General features: G+C 43.5%; 2 protein-coding genes across 2 annotated transcripts; both read left to right on the forward strand.

Moving 5' to 3' along the window:
- Positions 1-972: 972 nt before the first annotated feature.
- LOC138956869 (D(1)-like dopamine receptor) lies at positions 973-3,287 on the forward strand. The gene has a single exon (XM_070328092.1). The coding sequence runs from the start codon at positions 1,054-1,056 to the stop codon at positions 2,506-2,508; it is 1,455 nt and encodes a 484-aa protein (XP_070184193.1). The 5' UTR covers positions 973-1,053; the 3' UTR covers positions 2,509-3,287.
- A 3,811-nt stretch (positions 3,288-7,098) lies between these two features.
- LOC138956881 (uncharacterized) lies at positions 7,099-20,065 on the forward strand. Its single transcript, XM_070328101.1, has 4 exons — positions 7,099-7,167; positions 10,875-11,105; positions 12,351-12,495; positions 18,944-20,065. The coding sequence occupies exons 2-4, from the start codon at positions 11,054-11,056 to the stop codon at positions 19,335-19,337; spliced, it is 591 nt and encodes a 196-aa protein (XP_070184202.1). The 5' UTR covers positions 7,099-7,167; positions 10,875-11,053; the 3' UTR covers positions 19,338-20,065.
- Positions 20,066-20,730: the final 665 nt, after the last annotated feature.

A 20,730-nucleotide genomic window follows, 5' to 3' on the forward strand; every position in this document is an offset into this window, starting at 1 on the left:
TTCTTGTATTAAGTTAAGACTCTTTTCCCTTTGCAGATACTCATCAGTGGTTACATGCTTGTAAAGCGATGACAGTTTTTTCAAGAAAATGAATTACACGTAAAAAAAAAAAAAAAAAAAAAAAAAAAAAAAAAAAAAAAACAACAAAAAAAAAAAAAAAAATAAGGTAACGTTAAATTACTGTTGTGCAGCGGGTTGAAAGAATACCCTATACCTCGGAGATATACCTTCACTCCGTCTCAACGACGTCACGTGACATGTTATTATGGTGGAAGAGAATGCTATCGCTTATTTTCCTTTTGAGGATGAGGGTTTAACATGGATCGGAACTTACAGGACAACCGCGGCTGTGCTTGCAAGTTTGGATAGTTCTTTCCGTGACTGAGCATCGTTTCAGTCTTACCGAACTGAGGGTGGAAAATAAGCGACAGCATTCTCTTCCAACATATAACATGTCACGTGACGTCGTTGAGACCGAGTGAAGGTATATCTCCGAGGTATAGGGTATTCTTTCAACCCGCTGCACAACAGTAATTTATTGATACCTTAGTTCGGTCGTTCCGGTGTGTAATATGGACTGAGAGAGAGAGAGAGAGAGAGAGAGAGAGAGAGAGAGAGAGAGAGAGAGAGAGAGAGAGAGAGAGAGAGAGAGAGAGAGGGAGGGAGGGAGGGAGGGAGGGAGGGAGGGAGGGAGAGAGAGAGAGAGAGAGAGAGAGAGAGAGAGAGAGAGAGAGAGAGAGAGAGAGAGAGAGAGAGAGAGAGAGAGAGAGAGAGAGAGAGAGAGAGAGAGAGAGAGAGAGAGAGAGAGAGAGAGAGACTTGACTTGACTTGACTTGACTCGTGCAGTCCAAGACTGTCACAAAAGATTGGAAAACGCCGAAACCAATCACAGAACATTTGACGTCAAACATTTGCCCGAAGTAAAAAAAACGTCATCACTTACTAGACAACGTACGTTGCATATTACGTCAACTTACGTGACACCATACACAATAGATCGAACAACGAACTCAAACACAGCAATCGTGTGGACCTGTCACAAACTCGTAAACTATGGCAATTGATCATGATGGGGTAACTACGACTTTTGAAACTTTGACAAATTCTACTTTGCATGGGAATGAGACAGAACTTCCTCGTGGCCGAAATAAACTGGCGTATGTTCATTTCGTTATCGGAACTTACATCTTGATCGCTAACGCCTTGGTCGTTATCTGCGTGGTCAAGTTCGATTATTTGAAGACTCGTGCCAACATCTACATCGTTTCCCTGGCTTGCACAGACATGCTTGTGGGGGTGATGGAATGGATTGTGGGACTCCACAACCACCAGATTCTTGCGGCCTGGTTTGACAGGACTGGCACCGCTTGCGTGGGAATGTTCTCCTTTGCTTTCTTCTCTGTTGCCTGCTCCATGTTCAACATGGTTCTCATCGCCCTTGACCGTTTGTTGTACATCAATAAACCGTTCTACTACACTCGTGAGGTCACCTCCGAGAAGGTGAAGATTGCCATCGGTATCGTTTGGGTTGCGGCTTTATTGTGGGGCACCGTGCCTCTCTACATCCACCATTACGATGGAACTAAAGCCCATTGCACCATGCAAGCGTCCATCCCCACATTATACAGGGCGTATCTCAACGTCCCCGTGCTCTTCTCCGGAGCTGTGACCACCGGTGTCGTCTACATCATCATCGCAATGACGGCTCTCGCGCACAAGAAGGCCATCTACAAGTCTGTCCCTGGCTCCGGACCGAAAGGCATAACGGAAGGTGCGGACCTGACAGAAACGGCCAAGGCGGCCCTCACATCCATGAGATCCAATATGAAGACCCTCAAGCTGTTCGTAATCGTGTTCGGACTGCTGGTATTCTGCTGGTTTCCCTACTACATCATCGAGTTCACGGGCGAATTTAATAACATCTCCGACGCCGCCTATCGGGCCTCAACGGCTCTGGGGTTCCTCAACTCGGGCGTCAACTTTCTCGTGTACCCCCTGTACAACAAGAAGTTCCGAAGAGCGTTACGGGCGGTAGTGTGTCCTTGCCTCAAACAGTATACCGCCCATGATATGGGGAGTAACACGGGCATGCCCATAGCTAAGCGAGGAGGCGGTCCTCCAAAGCCCGCTCTGGGTTCTTTTGCTCCTGCACCTATACCTGCAGCTCGTACATCTACACTTGCATGTCCTGCGACTATCAGAGGCGAAACGAGTGTTGACCTAGAGCAAGCTGCTTCTAATCAGCAAGCCAGCGGGGTTGCTGCTAATCAGACCGCGACTGCTGTGTCCGAGAATCCAACTATCACCCTAGCTCTTGAGGACGAGCATGTACACCCGAGCGAGCAGCAGTCCTCAGCGACCAACGAGGCGACGACCACGACTGGTTCACCCAGCCACTCAGAGCTCACGGAGACCCCTGGCCATGCCGACCACGCACATGGCACGACGGGAAGCGGGGTGGGTATTGGTGAGACGGCGGCTCCTGCCGGCAGCGGTAGTGGACATTAAAATTTACATTAACATGGAATTTGATTTGTAGCTTCCAAAACTCAAACTGTTCAGGAAGAAAAGACTCCAGCGCATACCCAAATTAATGTTAGTTCATGCTCCTAAGACATCACGGACGAGGACTGCGCTGTCAAAGCAAACAGGTGTCCGTGGGTTCTTTTGAAGTGAAGTTCGAACCAGCGCATTTTCATAACACCAGTTAACAGTTTCGGTGTTTACATGGAACGAAGAAGGAAAGCGGAAGAGGAAGAAGTACAAACATACTCACAAAACTGAAACGATCTGCGCACGCGTTCAAATCAAAGGGGGGGAAAAAAGGAAAATCGCGTGTTTGTGTGCCCGATGTAATCCTTAGAATCTTTAGTACTTTACACTCTTTCTTCGAACACTCAAAAGCAACTTCAGGGCTGAAAGACTACAAAATTGCACTTTTCTGCCGACTGAATCTACGCTTTCTCAAATCAACCGGAACAGGAAGAAGAAGAAAACACTCTCACAAAAACGATCTGCGGATGCACATTTTCTCAAAAACAGGGAACCGGAAGAGGAAGAAGAAGCAAAAGTGCTCGTAGAAAAAGATGTGCGCATGTGCGAATCTAAAATGGTGTATCAGCGGTAGCGATTGCGGCAGTTCGGTGAAGTGAAGTTTGAAAGGAAGCAGGCTGGGTCTTAGTGAATTGAATTGACTGAAGTGAAGTTTGAAAGGAAGCAGGCTGGGTCTTAGTGAAGTGAATTGACTGAAGTGAACTTTGAAAGGAAGCAGGCTGGGTCTTAGTGAAGTGAAGTGACTGAAGTGAAGTTTGAAAGGAAGCAGGCTGGGTCTTAGTGAAGTGAATTGACTGAAGTGAAGTTTGAAAGGAAGCAGGCTGGGTCTTAGTGAAGTGAAGTGACTGAAGTGAAGTTTGAAAGGAAGCAGGCTGGGTCTTAGTGAAGTGAAGTGACTGAAGTGAAGTTTGAAAGGAAGCAGGCTGGGTCTTAGTGAAGTGAATTGACTGAAGTGAACTTTGAAAGGAAGCAGGCTGGGTCTTAGTGAAGTGAATTGACTGAAGTGAAGTTTGAAAGGAAGCAGGCTGGGTCTTAGTGAAGTGAAGTGACTGAAGTGAACTTTGAAAGGAAGCAGGCTGGGTCTTAGTGAAGTGAATTGACTGAAGTGAACTTTGAAAGGAAGCAGGCTGGGTCTTAGTGAAGTGAATTGACTGAAGTGAACTTTGAAAGGAAGCAGGCTGGGTCTTAGTGAAGTGAAGTGACTGAAGTGAAGTTTGAAAGGAAGCAGGCTGGGTCTTAGTGAAGTGAATTGACTGAAGTGAAGTTTGAAAGGAAGCAGGCTGGGTCTTAGTGAAGTGAATTGACTGAAGTGAACTTTGAAAGGAAGCAGGCTGGGTCTTAGTGAAGTGAAGTGACTGAAGTGAAGTTTGAAAGGAAGCAGGCTGGGTCTTAGTGAAGTGAAGTGACTGAAGTGAACTTTGAAAGGAAGCAGGCTGGGTCTTAGTGAAGTGAATTGACTGAAGTGAAGTTTGAAAGGAAGCAGGCTGGGTCTTAGTGAAGTGAAGTGACTGAAGTGAAGTTTGAAAGGAAGCAGGCTGGGTCTTAGTGAAGTGAAGTGACTGAAGTGAACTTTGAAAGGAAGCAGGCTGTGTCTTAGTGAAGTGAATTGACTGAAGTGAACTTTGAAAGGAAGCAGGCTGGGTCTTAGTGAAGTGAAGTGAAGTGACTGAAGTGAACTTTGAAAGGAAGCAGGCTGGGTTTTAGTGAAGTGAATTGACTGAAGTGAACTTTGAAAGGAAGCAGGCTGGGTTTTAGTGAAATGAATTGACTGAAGTGAACTTTAAAAGGAAGCAGGCTGGGTCTTAGTGAAGTGAATTGACTGAAGTGAAGTTTGAAAGGAAGCAGGCTGGGTCTTAGTGAAGTGAAGTGACTGAAGTGAACTTTGAAAGGAAGCAGGCTGGGTCTTAGTGAAGTGAATTGACTGAAGTGAACTTTGAAAGGAAGCAGGCTGGGTCTTAGTGAAGTGAATTGACTGAAGTGAACTTTGAAAGGAAGCAGGCTGGGTCTTAGTGAAGTGAAGTGACTGAAGTGAAGTTTGAAAGGAAGCAGGCTGGGTCTTAGTGAAGTGAATTGACTGAAGTGAAGTTTGAAAGGAAGCAGGCTGGGTCTTAGTGAAGTGAATTGACTGAAGTGAACTTTGAAAGGAAGCAGGCTGGGTCTTAGTGAAGTGAATTGACTGAAGTGAAGTTTGAAAGGAAGCAGGCTGGGTCTTAGTGAAGTGAAGTGACTGAAGTGAACTTTGAAAGGAAGCAGGCTGGGTCTTAGTGAAGTGAATTGACTGAAGTGAACTTTGAAAGGAAGCAGGCTGGGTCTTAGTGAAGTGAAGTGACTGAAGTGAAGTTTGAAAGGAAGCAGGCTGGGTCTTAGTGAAGTGAAGTGACTGAAGTGAACTTTGAAAGGAAGCAGGCTGTGTCTTAGTGAAGTGAATTGACTGAAGTGAACTTTGAAAGGAAGCAGGCTGGGTCTTAGTGAAGTGAAGTGAAGTGACTGAAGTGAACTTTGAAAGGAAGCAGGCTGGGTTTTAGTGAAGTGAATTGACTGAAGTGAACTTTGAAAGGAAGCAGGCTGGGTTTTAGTGAAATGAATTGACTGAAGTGAACTTTAAAAGGAAGCAGGCTGGGTCTTAGTGAAGTGAAGTGACTGAAGTGAAGTTTGAAGGAAATAGGCTTGGTCATGGTGAACTTGCGTCTGCTGTTTAAAGCAGTAGTAGCCATGGTTCGCGTTAACGTAATGTTTTGGCTGAAGTGAAGTTCGAAAAAAAAGGGTATATATCTTAATGAATTGGCGTCTTTTGTCAGCGGCAGCACCATCAGTAGTTCGTTTAAACGTGATGAAGTTTTGAATGAAATGAACTTTAAAGGAAGCAGGAGGGATCTGGACAGTGATTCGGCGTTTTCTTACAGTTACACCGTTAGTGGTAGGTCGCGTTTATATATGAATTCTTGGCTGGAGTGAAAACAAACAGGGTGATCGTTTTGCGAACCAGCGAGCGTTGTCACCAGCAACGGTATCGGTAATTTGGAGAGAAAACACATAAAACTCCTAGCCTTTATTTCAGACGGTAAGCACGCTTGAAGATAACCGTGTAAACATTCCCTTTTTCAATCTCTACGAATTCAAACGATAAATATAATTCGCAGTAAGTGTAATGAATTATTGCTCTTATTTGATAATAACTTTTTCCGATGTGTCCCTGCAGCGGTTGCATATAGTGCGGATAGATGTATATATATATCTTTATGTTGGCTGTTTAAACAGGTTAAATCGTTCAAATTAGGGATGGGTTATGTATCTTATAGCTGGTATAATCTCAGGTGATTTTAAAACAACTCCGTAAAGATACATGTCACATAATTGTATTAGTGCAACATGCCGCTGTGGTGTAATTGACAGTGATTTTCGCAAACAATAATTATGCGAATATTTACCAGGTCATAGTGAAGACAAAGAGGAGGTATGGACAAAGAGAGAGAGAGAGAGAGAGAGAGAGAGAGAGAGAGAGAGAGAGAGAGAGAGAGAGAGAGAGAGAGAGAGAGAAGAGAGAGAGAGAGAGAGAAAGAGAGAGAGAGAGAGAGAAAGAGAGAGAGAGAGAGAGAGAGAGAGAGAGAGAGAGAGAGAGAGAGAGAGAGAGAGAGAGAGAGAGAGAGAGAGAGAGAGAGAGAGAGAGCCGATTTTGTGCTACAATTTGTGTATAATTTCACAACTTCTGGTTTTTATCTCGTTAATATCTCGGTTAGTAAATCAGATGATTAGCAATGCGTGTAGTCATTTCAATTGCTGTTTATTTAGAAAATTATATGACGTTTTCAACAGCAGAACCTGTACATCATTTACCCGAGTTGATAGCATTGGCATTGTGCGCAAAATCATTAGCACGTTACTCGAAGTACAATCATTATGGTGTGGTTATAGGTTCTTCTTGAAAGTTAATAAAAAATGTCGGGAGACACAATTCCGGATTGTTTTGCTTATTTCTGTTGCATTTGATTCGTACTTTGGTGTTCTTCTCTTTCCCTGCCTGTCTCCATTGTTGACCTTCCCCTTGCCCCCGCCCTCCCCCCCCCCCCTCCCCCCCCCCCCACACACACACACTTCTCTCTTCTCTGTCTCTTGAAATACTCCGAGTGACACTCTTCTCCAGGTCAACAAAAAGGTTTCTCTCTCTGTCTGTCTCTGTGTCTGTCTCTCTGTGTCTGTCTCTCTGTGTCTGTCTCTATGTGTCTGTCTCTCTCTGTCTGTCTGTCTCTCTCTGTCTGTCTGTCTGTATCTCTCTGTCTGCCCCTTCTCCTTCTTCCCTCCACCGTCATCTACCTGTCTGTCTCTCTCACTCTCTCATTCATTCTCTCTCTCTCTCTCTCTCTCTCTCTCTCTCTCTCTCTCTCGCGGTGTATATGTGAGTATGCGTGTGTGTATTTGTGCGTGCGTGTGTGGATTCGTGCGTTTGTGTGTGTGTTCCCGAGTTGAGTTTACCCGCGTAATTGAGGCTTCGCGGAGCTATTTCAGCAACTACGCGTCTGTGTCGTCATCAACAGAAATTGCGTCATGCTTTAAAGAAACGCAGTCGTTCCATTTGAAGAACATGGCTGCTTGGCATCGTCTTTACCCAGATATGTGGTGAGCAAATTATGATCGGAAATATCACAAGCAATTCATTTATATACAGGAAATTTGATGAAGAAAAACACGTCAGACTGCCTTGCAGAAGATTTTCTCATATCTTTCAACCTGATTAGCTGAATTGAGTATTGCTTCGCGCCTAGCCTACTATTTTGCGAGATCCTTCTTTCTAGCCTTGGTTATGAGTTGTTCTTCAGTAGGCTACTGGTGACAGAAAGGGGGAAAGGTGGTCAAAATTCAAATCTCTAGTTTTGGTTTTGAAATATAGCTTTTCATAAAGCAGAAATACTGTAGTATCTGATGTACATAAGAACAAATCACTGGTTCACATGGTTCTTACATAATCTAACTTGTAAAGCTGGTTCTTGTGTGTCTGTGTGTGTGTTTGCATGATGACGATAGGACCCGAAACGGCTGCACGGACTAAGACAGGAGTTGCAGAGAATGTTCTTTGCCACCCGAGTCGTGTCATAGGGTACTTTTGGAATAGCAAATTTGAAAGGATTCAAACGGCGGAAAACATTATATACCCTGTGAGCTATCGAGGATCCTCCCCGTCTGGGCTGTCGAAACATGTACTTGTTAAAGGTACTGAACTTGTCAAATCCAGGTGCACGGAGCCCCTGGGGCTTTTAGTCATACCTCAGGCAGCTATCCGTTAGAAGAACTACCAGGTTTCATTGACTTGCACCCAAAGAGTCAAGAACTGCGGTTTTTTTACGAATTAATTTCGTACTCGGACCCGGCTGGTCTTGGTCTATTTTTGGATCTAAATTTAGATCAGGTAGATCACCACATCATGCACAAAAAGACACGTCACTAGCAAACTATGTCAGACGTCATCATGAGTTTGTGTAAAACAAAATGGAGGCCGGAATCACTCAGTTGAATCGAACTCCGACCAAACACCACGTATTAACTAGGTTAATTTATGCACTCGCGTGAACAAGAAACTGTGGAGCTTCACAGATGTCGTCGTTGGGTAGTTTTGGGTTTGTTTTACTACCATAGGAGGGTTTTTGAACTGTAAATGCACTCAGCTGCAACAAAAACGCAAAACGAAGGCTGTGAGCTGCACTGTGCCTTTAAAAGACGTTTTCAAATGGTTAACGGGGAGATAAACTCGAAGCACATTTAGTGAAGTTATGTTGCCAAATCATCAAAGATCAACATGTCACTACACGGATCGATGCACACAGTCGAAATAGATGTGACTTTCACACGACCGAAGACTAGACTACTTACTAGCAGACTAGCAGACGACAAGATCTAAATATTTAGATCAGTGAGAGCAATCCGTTGAAGAACAGTTACTCCGCTTATTCGTCTTCAGTTAACCTTATTTCCCCTGCCATAAGTTTCCTTGCAGATTTGCAGTTGCGTAGTGAAATGAACTAGTGTCATCGGAAGATTCTTCTCAGTCAATGATCAAAGCACAGTAAGTTCTATGCTGACAAAAGTCACTTTAGGAAAACACGACCATTGACTTTATTTATGAGCCCAAAGGTAACAATATCGACAAGAATGTACGCATTTGACATTAAATGAAACATTCATAGAGTTTCCAACTCACCAGATCTGCCAAAGAGCCTTCATTCGTGAAAAACGATGATTTTAATCAGACAGGTATCGGAAACAACCTCTTGGTAACCTGCGTTTCTCCTTCCGAGGCGACGTGACGGCGCCACATTTGTTTGTTTATGGCTGTTTATCGCGAAACAACACAGTTGAAATTTGTGTGTAAAATATCATAAATGTGTGGCGTGTAATCTCCGAATCAGTCTGCGTTTCGATGGTAATTCAGTCAGAGTGGAGTTACTTTGAATCGAAGGCGAGGGTAACCTGCGTTGCATGTGTGACGGCGTGAACAAATTTGATTGCAATATTTTATACATTTCAATGATTCTGGCTCAGTCTTGTAGATCTGTTATGCAGTGTTTTGGTAGTGTATCTGCTTTTCTACTATGAAGCTCATTTGGAGTGATACGCTGATCGAAGTGGGGTACCCTATGTGTGACATCAGCCGTATGCAGATTACGTCTCAGAACACTCTCGCATTTCACAAAGACAACAATAATTTGCAACATTTCAAGAACTGCATCAGTTTTATTAGATACTATTTAAACAAAAACAGCACAGACACGACTATTATCAACACAGGCATGGGAATTGTCCGCCGAATGGCGGATTTCCGCCGAATTTTTTTTTTGTTCCGCCGAAAATGCAAAAGTGTCCGCCGAAAAAATAAAGGGGGGAGGCACACAAAAAAAGCACCGGTTACTTTGGCCTTTGCGCAAAAGCCCGCGAAAACTTTCCGTACTTTGTTCACGCACTGCTACCGCCCGCCTCAGTTATTGAACTATTATGTTTGAAAGTAAACCAGATTGCACAGATTGTGTTACAAGTTACATTTTCCTGTTTGTCTCAACAGATCAAATTTTTTACAAATTTAAACCATATATAATACATGTAAGCAAAATTTGGTACATTTTTGTACTAAAAACTCTGATTCTAAAAACAGAATTTAATGGCAAACTTGGAGCTCAGATGACACCAGATTGCACCATCTGGGTTCTTTGGAGAAAAAAAAATTTCCGGGGGGGCATGCCCCCGGACCCCCCTAGTAAGGCTAGGCGCTTCGCGCCGTCAACTTGACGCTTCGCGTCTTCAGTTATAAATTTTCCGCCTTTTTTACAATTTTCAATTCCCATGCCTGTCAACAACACAGAACGGGAAGTAAGTCGGCAAAGACACTCCCAGTGTGCGTTCCTGTTTTTGGTCGCCACTTTTGCTAGCATTTTCCCAGTAAATCTTAAAATTTTCATATCTATTGAATGATTGTGGTATTTTCTTTGATTGTGGCGATTCTCCTATCTCTCTGGCATGTACTGGGTGCTTTGTGACCAGTTTCTCCCCTAGACTGTATTGAAAAATGCGTCCGTGTGAGCTGACCCCCACTTGTCACCAGTAGCAAAGAAAAACTCATAATATACAAAACAAAAAAAAGTGGTTATCATTGAAGTCCAAGCTCTCTCAGTAAACTGCTTGTGTGTGTTATTTTTATGTCGAGGAGATGACGCTGTAGTATTCCTTTTCAAATCAATTTGGTAGAATATGAAATCCTTTTATGATGTGTCCATATGCGTGGCTCTCTTCAAAATAGTTTGCTCGTCATTTCGACCATAGGCGTGTGTGTGTGTGTGTGTGTGTGTGTGTGTGTGTGTGCAGGGGCGGAGCAGTTAAGCCAGAAGGGGGGGGGGGGGGGGGGGTTAAAACCTCGGGTCCAGGGGCAAAGCTGAAGAGTTTTAGCTATTTTATGAACAATGTATGGCTTATCCTTGATTTTAAACATGATCAACTGGTGTCAGCAGCCACTCATTATTTCTTTTAAAGTTAGCATTAAATTTTCTTTTTTTTTAAACCGGGGGTGGGGGGGGGGGGGTCCGGAATCTCTGTAACCACCACCCTAATCCGCCCCTGGTGTGTGTGTGTGTGTGTGTGTGTGTGTGTGTGTGTGTGTGTGTGTGTGTGTGTGTGTGTGTGTGTGTGTGTGTGCGTGCGTGCGAGCGAGCGCGCGTGTGTTTGTGTGTGTGTGTGTGTGTGTGTGTGTGTGTGTGTGTGTGTGTGTGAGAAAGGAAAGTTTTCAACAAATGTCACTATAAAACCGCTAACCAGTAAGAACTCCTTGTGTCATTTATCAACAGAGTCACATCGAAATCCAAAACATTAACCACCGCAAACGGCAACAACAACATCACTGACAACATCGGCGGCCAACAAGCTGACGTCACAGCTGTTCTGGTATTGGTGTGTGCTATATGCTGCACATGACGTTTTGATCTCAACTGACCTCTGATTCCAGCGTTCATTCCCTCAAGAGACAATGACGACAACATTGACGTCAACCTCAAACACAATCGCAAAAACCACAACAGGTAGGCCGCCTGTCACTGTCTACTTGTCTGTCTATTTTTCTGTGTCATTTTGTCTGTCAGTCTGTCAATTTGTCTCTGTCTGTCTGTCTGTCTGTCTGTTTGTTTGTTTTCTGTGTCTGTTAATCGATGCGATTGTGTGTCTGCTCGCAAGACTGTCTTAAATTTGATCTTCTCTGTGTCTTTTTTGTCTGAATGCCTCTTCACCTCCCCCCCCCCCCACCACTCACACACACCCCGCTGTACCCCATAATGGATGTATATTTATGTGATGTTAGAGTCACGCACAACCCAAAAAACATGGTGTTTCTGTTGGTTCCATTTGTCTTTCTTTTTCATGATTGAGAGAATACTCTGTCATGCTTTGTTCTTACAATTACTTTGGTGTGAGAAGGACAAAATATGCAATACATTTAGAAAGCGTGCAGGCTGAATATGAAAAAAAACATTCTTGCGATCTAAATAAAAAAAAATTGGTATCCCCAACTTTAAAGAACCGCAGAGGTTCAAGGACAGAAGTTTATCTTTTGAAAGGGGTGTCCTCTACTCTAACATTATCATTAATCTTTTTACGTGATTTTAGTGTTGCTGGATGGTTGTTTGTGATAACTTGTAATTCTTTGTTTTGTTCGCATGCATGACAATGGTACGTACATGTTTGATGAAATGTTAGGCCGTCCTTCCTGCTGTAGACAGAAAACAACAACAAGAAATTCCTCTGAGGTAGGAAAAACACCCCCGTTGGTCAAAGGGAAATAACCATTCTCACTGCCACCAACCGAGAAGGTTATTTCCCTTTGACCATTAATATGTCCCTGTATAAGTCCTTGTAGAATCTTAATCCACCAATAACTCCCTAACCGTGTGTTTGACTGGTCCCAATTTTTGTAAGGACCGTCTCAGGAATGTATAGAACCTGTTCACCAAGTTTGGTGACGATCGGTCCGTTCATTCTTGAGATCTATATGCGAACACAAACACACACCCAAACAAACAAACAAACACATCGAGCGAATCCTATACACACCCCTATACCGGGGGTGTAACAACAATTACAATTTAACTGAGGTCTAATCGAATGTCGTTTTAAGCAAGAGCTCTGAAGTTGTACACACTTCTAGTGTTTAGTTATATTACTTTTGACAAAGGCGAATTGTTTGAGCTTTTGCTGGCTTCTTGTTTCTCAGTGCAGTTAATATTCAACCATAGTATGTGATATGCACTTTGTCTTTCTGTGTGTTTGGACAGTCCATCCGACGACAACCCACAAACGTTTCTTCAACAGACTGTCCGTGCAAGACGCAAACATAGTAACAGGAGTGATTGGTGGATTTATACTGATTGTCGCTGTGACTGTTGCATTTTTCGCCCGACGAAAGTTCAAGTCTGAAAAGTAAGTTATGTGGCAAGATTTGTAATTCAGCCGAAAATGTCAGATTTCAGGAAATCAATATGTGGCATGCTGCGTGCTAGCTTTATTTTTGTGAACAAGATTTGTAACCGACCCGAGTGAGTAGTCCAGGGAGTCTTAGTAATGAGGAGTGTCAGTCCGCCTGTGCGTGCAAAGACGAAAAACTTACTTTGAGTTATTTACACCCCCGGTATAGGGGTGTGTATAGGTTTCACTGGATGTGTTTGTTTGTTTGTGTGTTTGTGTGTTTGTGTTCGCATATAGATCTCAAGAATGAACGGACCGATCGTCACCAAACTTGGTGAACAGGTTCTATACATTCCTGAGACGGTCCTTACAAAAATTGGGACCAGTCAAACACACGGTTAGGGAGTTATTGGTGGATTAAGATTAAGAGTGACATATTAATGGTCAAAGGGAAATAACCTTCTCAGTTGGTGGCAGTGAGAATGGTTCTACCTCGACGTACCCTTTCGCAATGGACCCTGTGTTTACATTCTGACTTCTGACTTCTGACTTCTGACTTTTGACTTTTGACTTTCGACTTTCGACTTTCGACTTCTGACTTCTGACTTCTGACTTTTGACTTTTGACTTTTGACTTTTGACTTTTGACTTTTGACTTTTGACTTCTGACTTTTGACTTGACTTTTGACTTTTGACTTCTAACTTCTGACTTTTGACTTTTGACTTGACTTTTGACTTCTGACTTCTGACTTTTGACTTCTGACTTCTGACTTCTGACTTTGGACTTTTGGACTTTTGGACTTTTGACTTCTGACTTCTGACTTTCGACTTTCGACTTTCGACTTTCGACTTCTGACTTCTGACTTCTGACTTCTGACTTCTGACTTTTGACTTTTGACTTTCGACTTCTGACTTCTGACTTCTGACTTTTGACTTCTGACTTCTGACTTTTGACTTGACTTTTGACTTTTGACTTTTGACTTTCTGACTTTTGACTTTTGACTTTTGACTTTTGACTTCTGACTTCTGACTTTTGACTTTTGACTTTTTGACTTTTGACTTCTGACTTCTGACTTTCGACTTTCGACTTTCGACTTCTGACTTCTGACTTCTGACTTCTGACTTTTGACTTTTGACTTCTGACTTCTGACTTTTGACTTTTGACTTCTGACTTCTGACTTCTGACTTTCTCTCTTCTGACTTCTGACTTCTGACTTCTGGTAAGGACGGGGGTGTTTTTCCTACCTCGGAGGAATTTCTTGCTTTGGATGTTGTTGAAGCTACTTTGAAACTGTGTGCGCTTTTACGATTTGATGATCTCCAAACATATCCGAAGTCTGGTTGACTCGGCAAATGGCAAGGTCATGGCAAGGTTATGGTCGTGTCGGAAAAAAACCACACAATTTTCTCGGATGTTATTGAAACCAGAGCTGTGAAACATTACCCTCTTCTACAGTTTGCTAACCTCCCAACAATATTGGTTGATCCTCGTTAAATGTCAAGGTCAGAGTGGGGTCGGGTTCGGATTGAAAAAGTGGAAATATTATATTTGTCTTTTTAGAAATGTTTGAATATAAACTACTCACAAAAAGTTAAGGATCACTATGAGAAAACAGGTGCTCAATAAAATCAGTTCGCTACTGTTATTTATTTCTCAGTCAAACCAAATTGTTATGAATTCTTATTCAGCTGTAAGTGGGCGATGTTGTGTTAGTGGGAAAATTGCACGGGATTCTCTACTACTGAGCTTGGTAGCAAAAGAAAAAGCGGAAACTTGCGAAAAAGGACCTTGTTTTGGACCGTTCAGCCCGAACACATTGCACAAGCCACATGGAAAAACCATTATTCACGTGCAAGAACTGCTGTTTATGTGTGAGATGCTGTCACTTGCTTGGCTTTTTGAGAAGACATACACCAGTATTAGGCATTATCTGACAATGCCTCCACGACGAAAATTGAACGAGTTTGAGAGGGGACGAGCTGTTGCATGGTTCCAAGATGGTGTCCCCAAGCGAGAAGTGGCCAGGCGACTTCACGTGTCCATCTCGGTCATTGTCAGACTGATTCAACGTTTCACAGCCACTGGGAAGGTCCAGGAAAGACGCAGACCTGGGCGACCAAAGAAGACAACTCCACGTGAAGATCGTCTCATTGAACGACTAGCCTTGCAAACAATTACAAGAACAGCCTCTTCCAGCATTATTCGAAGGCAGCTGAGGGTGGCTACTAACACCAACATCAGCCAGCAGACCATACGGAATCGCCTTCATGGGTTTAACCTCCGTTCTCGTCGCCCAGCTGTACGGCCACGCTTAACTCCAGCCCATAGGGCAGCACGCCGCGCCTTCTGCAGACGTCACGTGAGGTGGACACGTCAGCAATGGTCCCAGGTTCTGTTCAGTGATGAATCACGTTTCACCCTGAACCACAACGACGACTGACTGAGGGTCTGGAGGCGCCAAGGGGAACGCTACATTGACGCCACTGTCCATGAAAAGGTGGCCTTTGGTGGAGGTTCTGTAATGGTCTGGGGGGCCTTCAGCCTTCACCACAGAACACCCTTGTTTCATGTACAGGGTAACCTGACTGGCCTCCGATACCGGGATGAGATCCTTCGACCGCTGGCTGTGCCTACACTGCAGCAGATGGGACCGCAGGCTGTCTACCAGGATGACAACGCTCGCCCCCACAGGGCAAGGGTGGTCAACGACTTCCTGCAGCAGTCTGGAGTCGACAGAATAGAGGGGCCAGCATGCAGTCCCGATCTCAACCCGATTGAGAACCTCTGGGATGAGTTGGATCGCAAAGTGAGGAGCAACCTCCCCCCTCCCAGGGATGTCCAGCACCTCTACCAGATGCTGCAAGGTCCTTTTTAGCAGGCGGTTCCACAGAGGATCTTCACCACCCTGGTCAACTCTATGAGGACTCGCTGGGTCGAGTGCCAGAACAGCCAGGGCGGTTACACGCATTACTGAACTTTTGGGAGCATCTGAATGCCATGTCTTGTGATTTCAACGACTTTGTGAAATTAAATTTCGATACGTACACACTTTGATAAAATGTACAGACCAAACGATTGCTCGAAATTGAAGGAAATGTTGTATCGTTATTACTAAAGCATTGAATTAAACGTTTGCCAAATACCAACGCATTGGCTTTCTTTTTTGGAAAGTTATGAATTTGTGTGCAAGTGATCCTTAACTTTTTGTGAGTAGCTTATATATAGATATATACATAAGTTACAAAAACTTGTCTAAATTTCTAAATTCTTTCTTAATAATTATCAATTCCACACGTTGGCCTTAAATCAAAGTGTTTCCCTTCTAAGATATCCCCTTGGGGTTGTCAGATGAGGGTAGTCTCCCATGCCAACAGAAGCTACCATTCATAGAGTGGTTTGCTTCTTAGTTGGATACCATGGGTTGACAACTCTCGCCATCAGTACCACCTGACCACTGATGAGACACAATAGTGTCGAAACACGTGTCTGGTCTAGGTACAAAAACAATGGTCCTCCTCAGGACTAGATTACCTTGTGATACGTCCCCCACAAAGGGACTTTGCTCTGTAAATCTCGGTCCCCCTTGAGGAGGGTCTGATGCTCCCAATAGGCTGTCTGTGAAGGGATACTTATTTCTCTCTCTTTCTCTGCTAAGAGATTTTAACAAATCTCGGAAGAAAGTCTCTGCTGACTTTCAATTGTTTCTTTCACAATTTCTGATGTTTTATATATATATATCTATATATATATATACGACTAGTGTCTGTCTGTCTGTCTGTCTGTCTGTCTGTCTGTCTGTCTGTCTGTCTGTCTGTCTGTCTGTCTGTCTGTCTGTCTGTTCGCGATGCACGGCCAAAGTTCTCGGTGGATCTTTTTCAAATTTGGACACCGTATTCAGCTACACCCCGGACACAACCTCATCGATGAGATATTTCAGCACGTGCTCTCAGCGCGCAGCGCTGTGCGCGCTGAACCGATTTTTTTTGTTTTTTTGTTTTTTTGTTGTCGGGATCCACTACCAGTAACTCTTCCTTATCTTTTCCAGTGTTTTCAGCCGCGATTATCTCCCTTCCTCCGTGTGGCGTCAATCCATATTCCCGTTACTACGTTACTGCACGTTACTATTTTTAGAAGGTCTCCAGTGTTTTGCGCGTTTATCTCCTTTCCTTCGGGCGCCGGCAAAGCCGGCGTACACCCGGCAAAACCGGGTCCCAGGCGCAGCCTGGTATTCGGCTCTATTTCTTCCTGGCGAAGCCGGTACCCGGCGAAGCGGGTAATCATCTAGTATATATATATATATATCCCATGAGCTGCTTCTTTGTCTCTGTAATGCTACTATGGGTATATATGTTGTATTTTTCGGCTTCAATAAATACATAATGGGCTCAAAAAAATATATCATAGTACCGATTCCGGTTTGGCCGAGGAACTATACTTCTGCCTACACTTGACACTGCACCGAACATGTTTCAGTGGATTGATGAAGAGCATTGCTCACATGGCTAAACAAAAGAAAACACAACATTCACAGAGGACAAAATCATGATACGTATCTGTGGTATGCGATACAGTAAACAAAGCGTTTATCTTTACACTTTGGGTGCAGGTCGAGTAAAAAAAGAACAAAAGCGAAGAATCAACTGATAGTGACAGCAAACGAACCTCGCTGTTCATTTGAGGTGAAGCTAGAGTAACCTCCCTTCCTCCGTGTGTTCCAACAAGCAAAGATGCACTGCGTCAGTGTTACGAGTGTACCTTTTTGACTGGCCGGTTCGCTTCGTCATCCAGCACAGGCTGTTTCATCCATTTTTCGAGCATGTCCAACTTTTTTGCTTTACACTGACGTAAGTTCATGGTTATATGAAAGTATCCAAGACCTCAGCAAACGTGTATTTCATCCTGATGGAGTAAAATCAGTCCAAACGGTATTCAACACGCAGTTTCAAGGAGCAGCCATTACACCGTTTTAGACAGAATTGACGCTACCGGTATGGGTTGATTAACGCAAGCACGATCGAACAAATTAACTAAGAGATATATTTCACGAACATGAAATGACTGCTTAAATCTAAAGGAAGTTATTCAGTAAAATGTTAGTTTATTTTCGTAATTCTACACTCCAACACAAAAATTAAACTAGAATTGGGATCCGAGTTAACCAAACCGGGGTTGGCAACCGTAGCCTGGAACTGTGACCTTGGACGGACTCAGAACCTAAATCGAAACTGTCTTTGATTCAATGAAAACTTTCATTGTGTGTGCTTTCTTTACTATCTTGAAACTAAAATGCATTCAAAAGCAAATCGAACAGTGGTTTGAATGTAGATTTAACACACATTTACGGATGCACTTGTTTGCACTTCATTTCTTCGGCGACGTGGCTTTAGCATGGGGTAGTGAAGAGGAACACACCTCGCTGGCTCACCTATTTTACACACCACAGACAACTACAGTGCTTTATTGTGGTCCACGTTGTCTTTGGTGTACGCATGGGATATACAGCTTACAACACTCGTGTTTTTTTTATATGGCTTGTATTTCAGTCAAGACCCAGCGGGAATATCATCGGGATTCACTCGCCAGAGGCTCGTGAATCCCTATGATATTCATCCGCTGGGTCTTGACTGAAATACAAGCCATATAAAAAGCCACTCGTGTTGTAACCTATACATATATATCTTGAAAATTTCACACACTTCCATGGTTTGAAGAACTCCAGACATAAGGCAAATTTAGTTGACCCAAGTATTATTCCAAGGTCACAGCGGGTCATGTTTGGGCATAAACATGTGAAGTTCTCCTTTTCTCGGACATTAATGAAGCCACAGCTTTGAAACTTTCAAATGTCAAGGTCACAGTGGAGTCAAGTTTGGGGCGAAAACAAATCAAGAAATAATATAATTTTCTTGAAGGTTTTAGAAGTTAAAGCTTCACATACATTTTAGGTGTTTGGTGACCTTCAGGCATGATCCCAAGTCTTGCTGATCCTGGTCAAATATCAAAGCCACTGTGGGTTCGATAAATAGGAAGTTATCATTTTCTTGAACGTTTATGGAGCTAGAACAGCAGTTAATTTCTTACGATTTATACTATGTGTGACGAAGGTGGGTCATACGAGCATTGATTTTACTCTCATGTTTGACAATCACTGCCCTCAGCATGTGCATTCTAAGATAGGAAGGAAGAAATCGATGTGCTTGCGTGCGCGTGTGTGAGTGTGTGTGTGTGTGTGTGTGTGTGTGTGTGTGTGTGTGTGTGTGTGTGTGTGTGTGTGTACGTGCGTGCGTCTGTGCGCGCGCGTGTGAATGTGTGCACGGATACGTACATGTGTTTGCGGGTGTGTGTGTGTGTGTGTGTGTGTGTGTGCACAAGACTGCGTCCTTTGTATATTGTCATTACACTTGCCTTACGGGCTTTTTAAAGCAGATGCCATTGAAACCACCAACGCACCAAATGTCTGCAGGAGGCACTTCGAGCACAAGATCCACGGTGAGTTGGACAAGTCCCTGAGCGTCACCAGCGACATGTCAGAGCCCTACACGGCCAATCCCATGATTCAGGAGATTATAAAAAAACAATCAGTCGCCATTGGAGCACTCTCCTCCACTGCCACCGCCAACAACCCCAACGGCACAACAGGCCCCGAAGACGCCATCAACAGCTCTGACTTTGGCGAGCATCGTCTCCAGCCGAATTTTCTTTCGGTGACCCCGTCCCAGAACTTGTCGCAGTACTCCAGAACCCTGCCCAATGACTCGACTCTCGGAGACAGCCTTTACTCCACGATGTCTTACAAGGCCCAGTCCGGGGACCAGTTCAAAATGCCAGGCCCTGACGAGCCTGCTACGCAGGTTTGATCCACCGAGATGTATATATGTATACATTGATGTATACCGTGGAAGTCTTAAATGAAGTTAATATAAATCACACACACATACGCACACAAGCACGCACGTACGCACACACACACACACACACACACACACACACACACACACACACACACACACACACACACACACACACACTCACGCACAGACAGCCCCCAACAAATAATGACCCTCGGCCTCCATGAGAGGTACGTTTTGCTGACCAACATGCTACGCAGGTGTAATGAGCGGAGTTGTATAAAAGTAGATCTATGTAGTGGAAACCTTCTTTTAACACACACACACACACATATACACACACGCATACACACGTAACATTTTTTATACGATTTCAGACTTTCTTTCTTTTAACATTTACCATAATCTTCTGAGCCCTGGGTTGAACCCCTCTGACCAGCTTGCTACGCAGCTGTGATCCATGAGTTGTATTTGGACACATCCATAAAATGGAACCCCTACTGAAAGCCCCCCTCCCCTCAACTTTTAAGACAGGACGTGCGCTATTTTTAGAGTCTTCCTATTTTATTTTATTTTATTTTAAGACATTTTTCTTCAGTTTTTGTGGTGTGATACACTGAGTTGTACACTGAAGTTTATGACGAAGAAGACCTCTTTGTTGACCCCACTCCCAGCTCTACGCGTCTCATCTAACCTCTCCCGATTTAAGCCTTAATGAATAAAAAAAATAAAATAAATAAATAAAAAACAAGAAAGGTAGGTTGTTGGAACGTTTGTTATTGACAAAACAATACATTCACAGATAGTTCGACCCAACGGTCTCTTAAGTTAACATACAAACAAATATTCACACACAACTTATCTTGATAGAACCAGTTGTCGCCCACTCGTCAGGAAACCGAGCGAATGAATGTTTGTGGATAAGCCTTACTGTGTTTGAACATTACTGTTCTCCTTTCAAGATGTTTTTTTTTTCTCAGAATGTCTGATGTGAGACTCCACTTGTGATGGCCCCTGTTGCCGAGTGTAACGGTAGGATGCAACACGTTTCACTGTACCCGGTGTCACGATTTCATCTTTCGCCTGTGTACATATTTCCCTCTCGATATATACTCAAGACTGAAATGTTGTTTCCTGGTAAAATTAAGAAGTGAAATTATTTATGGACGAAAAGCATGTCAGTTTCTTGCATGTGAAGAAAATTGGTGGTGAAATGTAATAGATTTCACCCCCTAAATCGATTTATTCGAAAACGTGTACCGAGTGGTTACGTCCCTTGAGTAAGAAGGGAAACATTTTAGGATGAATCAAATTTCTAAGTTAAATAAAACAAAATTGGTTGGACAAATTTGGCCCCATGAATGAAAGGTACACAAGGTCGCTCATCAGTACTATGCGAAGG

The sequence above is a fragment of the Littorina saxatilis genome, linkage group LG2 (genome assembly GCF_037325665.1).
Source record: "Littorina saxatilis isolate snail1 linkage group LG2, US_GU_Lsax_2.0, whole genome shotgun sequence".
Lineage (NCBI taxonomy): Eukaryota > Metazoa > Mollusca > Gastropoda > Littorinimorpha > Littorinidae > Littorina > Littorina saxatilis.

What these genes read in the sequence shown, in the direction of transcription:
- LOC138956869 (XM_070328092.1), top strand. Translation starts at nt 1,054, where the DNA reads ATGGCAATTGATCATGATGGGGTAACTACGACTTTTGAAACTTTGACA.
- LOC138956881 (XM_070328101.1), top strand. Translation starts at nt 11,054, where the DNA reads ATGACGACAACATTGACGTCAACCTCAAACACAATCGCAAAAACCACA. An exon ending in AATCGCAAAAACCACAACAG is followed by an intron (nt 11,106 to 12,350) that starts GTAGGCCGCCTG and finishes GTGTTTGGACAG; the next exon opens with TCCATCCGACGACAACCCAC. An exon ending in CGAAAGTTCAAGTCTGAAAA is followed by an intron (nt 12,496 to 18,943) that starts GTAAGTTATGTG and finishes AAATGTCTGCAG; the next exon opens with GAGGCACTTCGAGCACAAGA.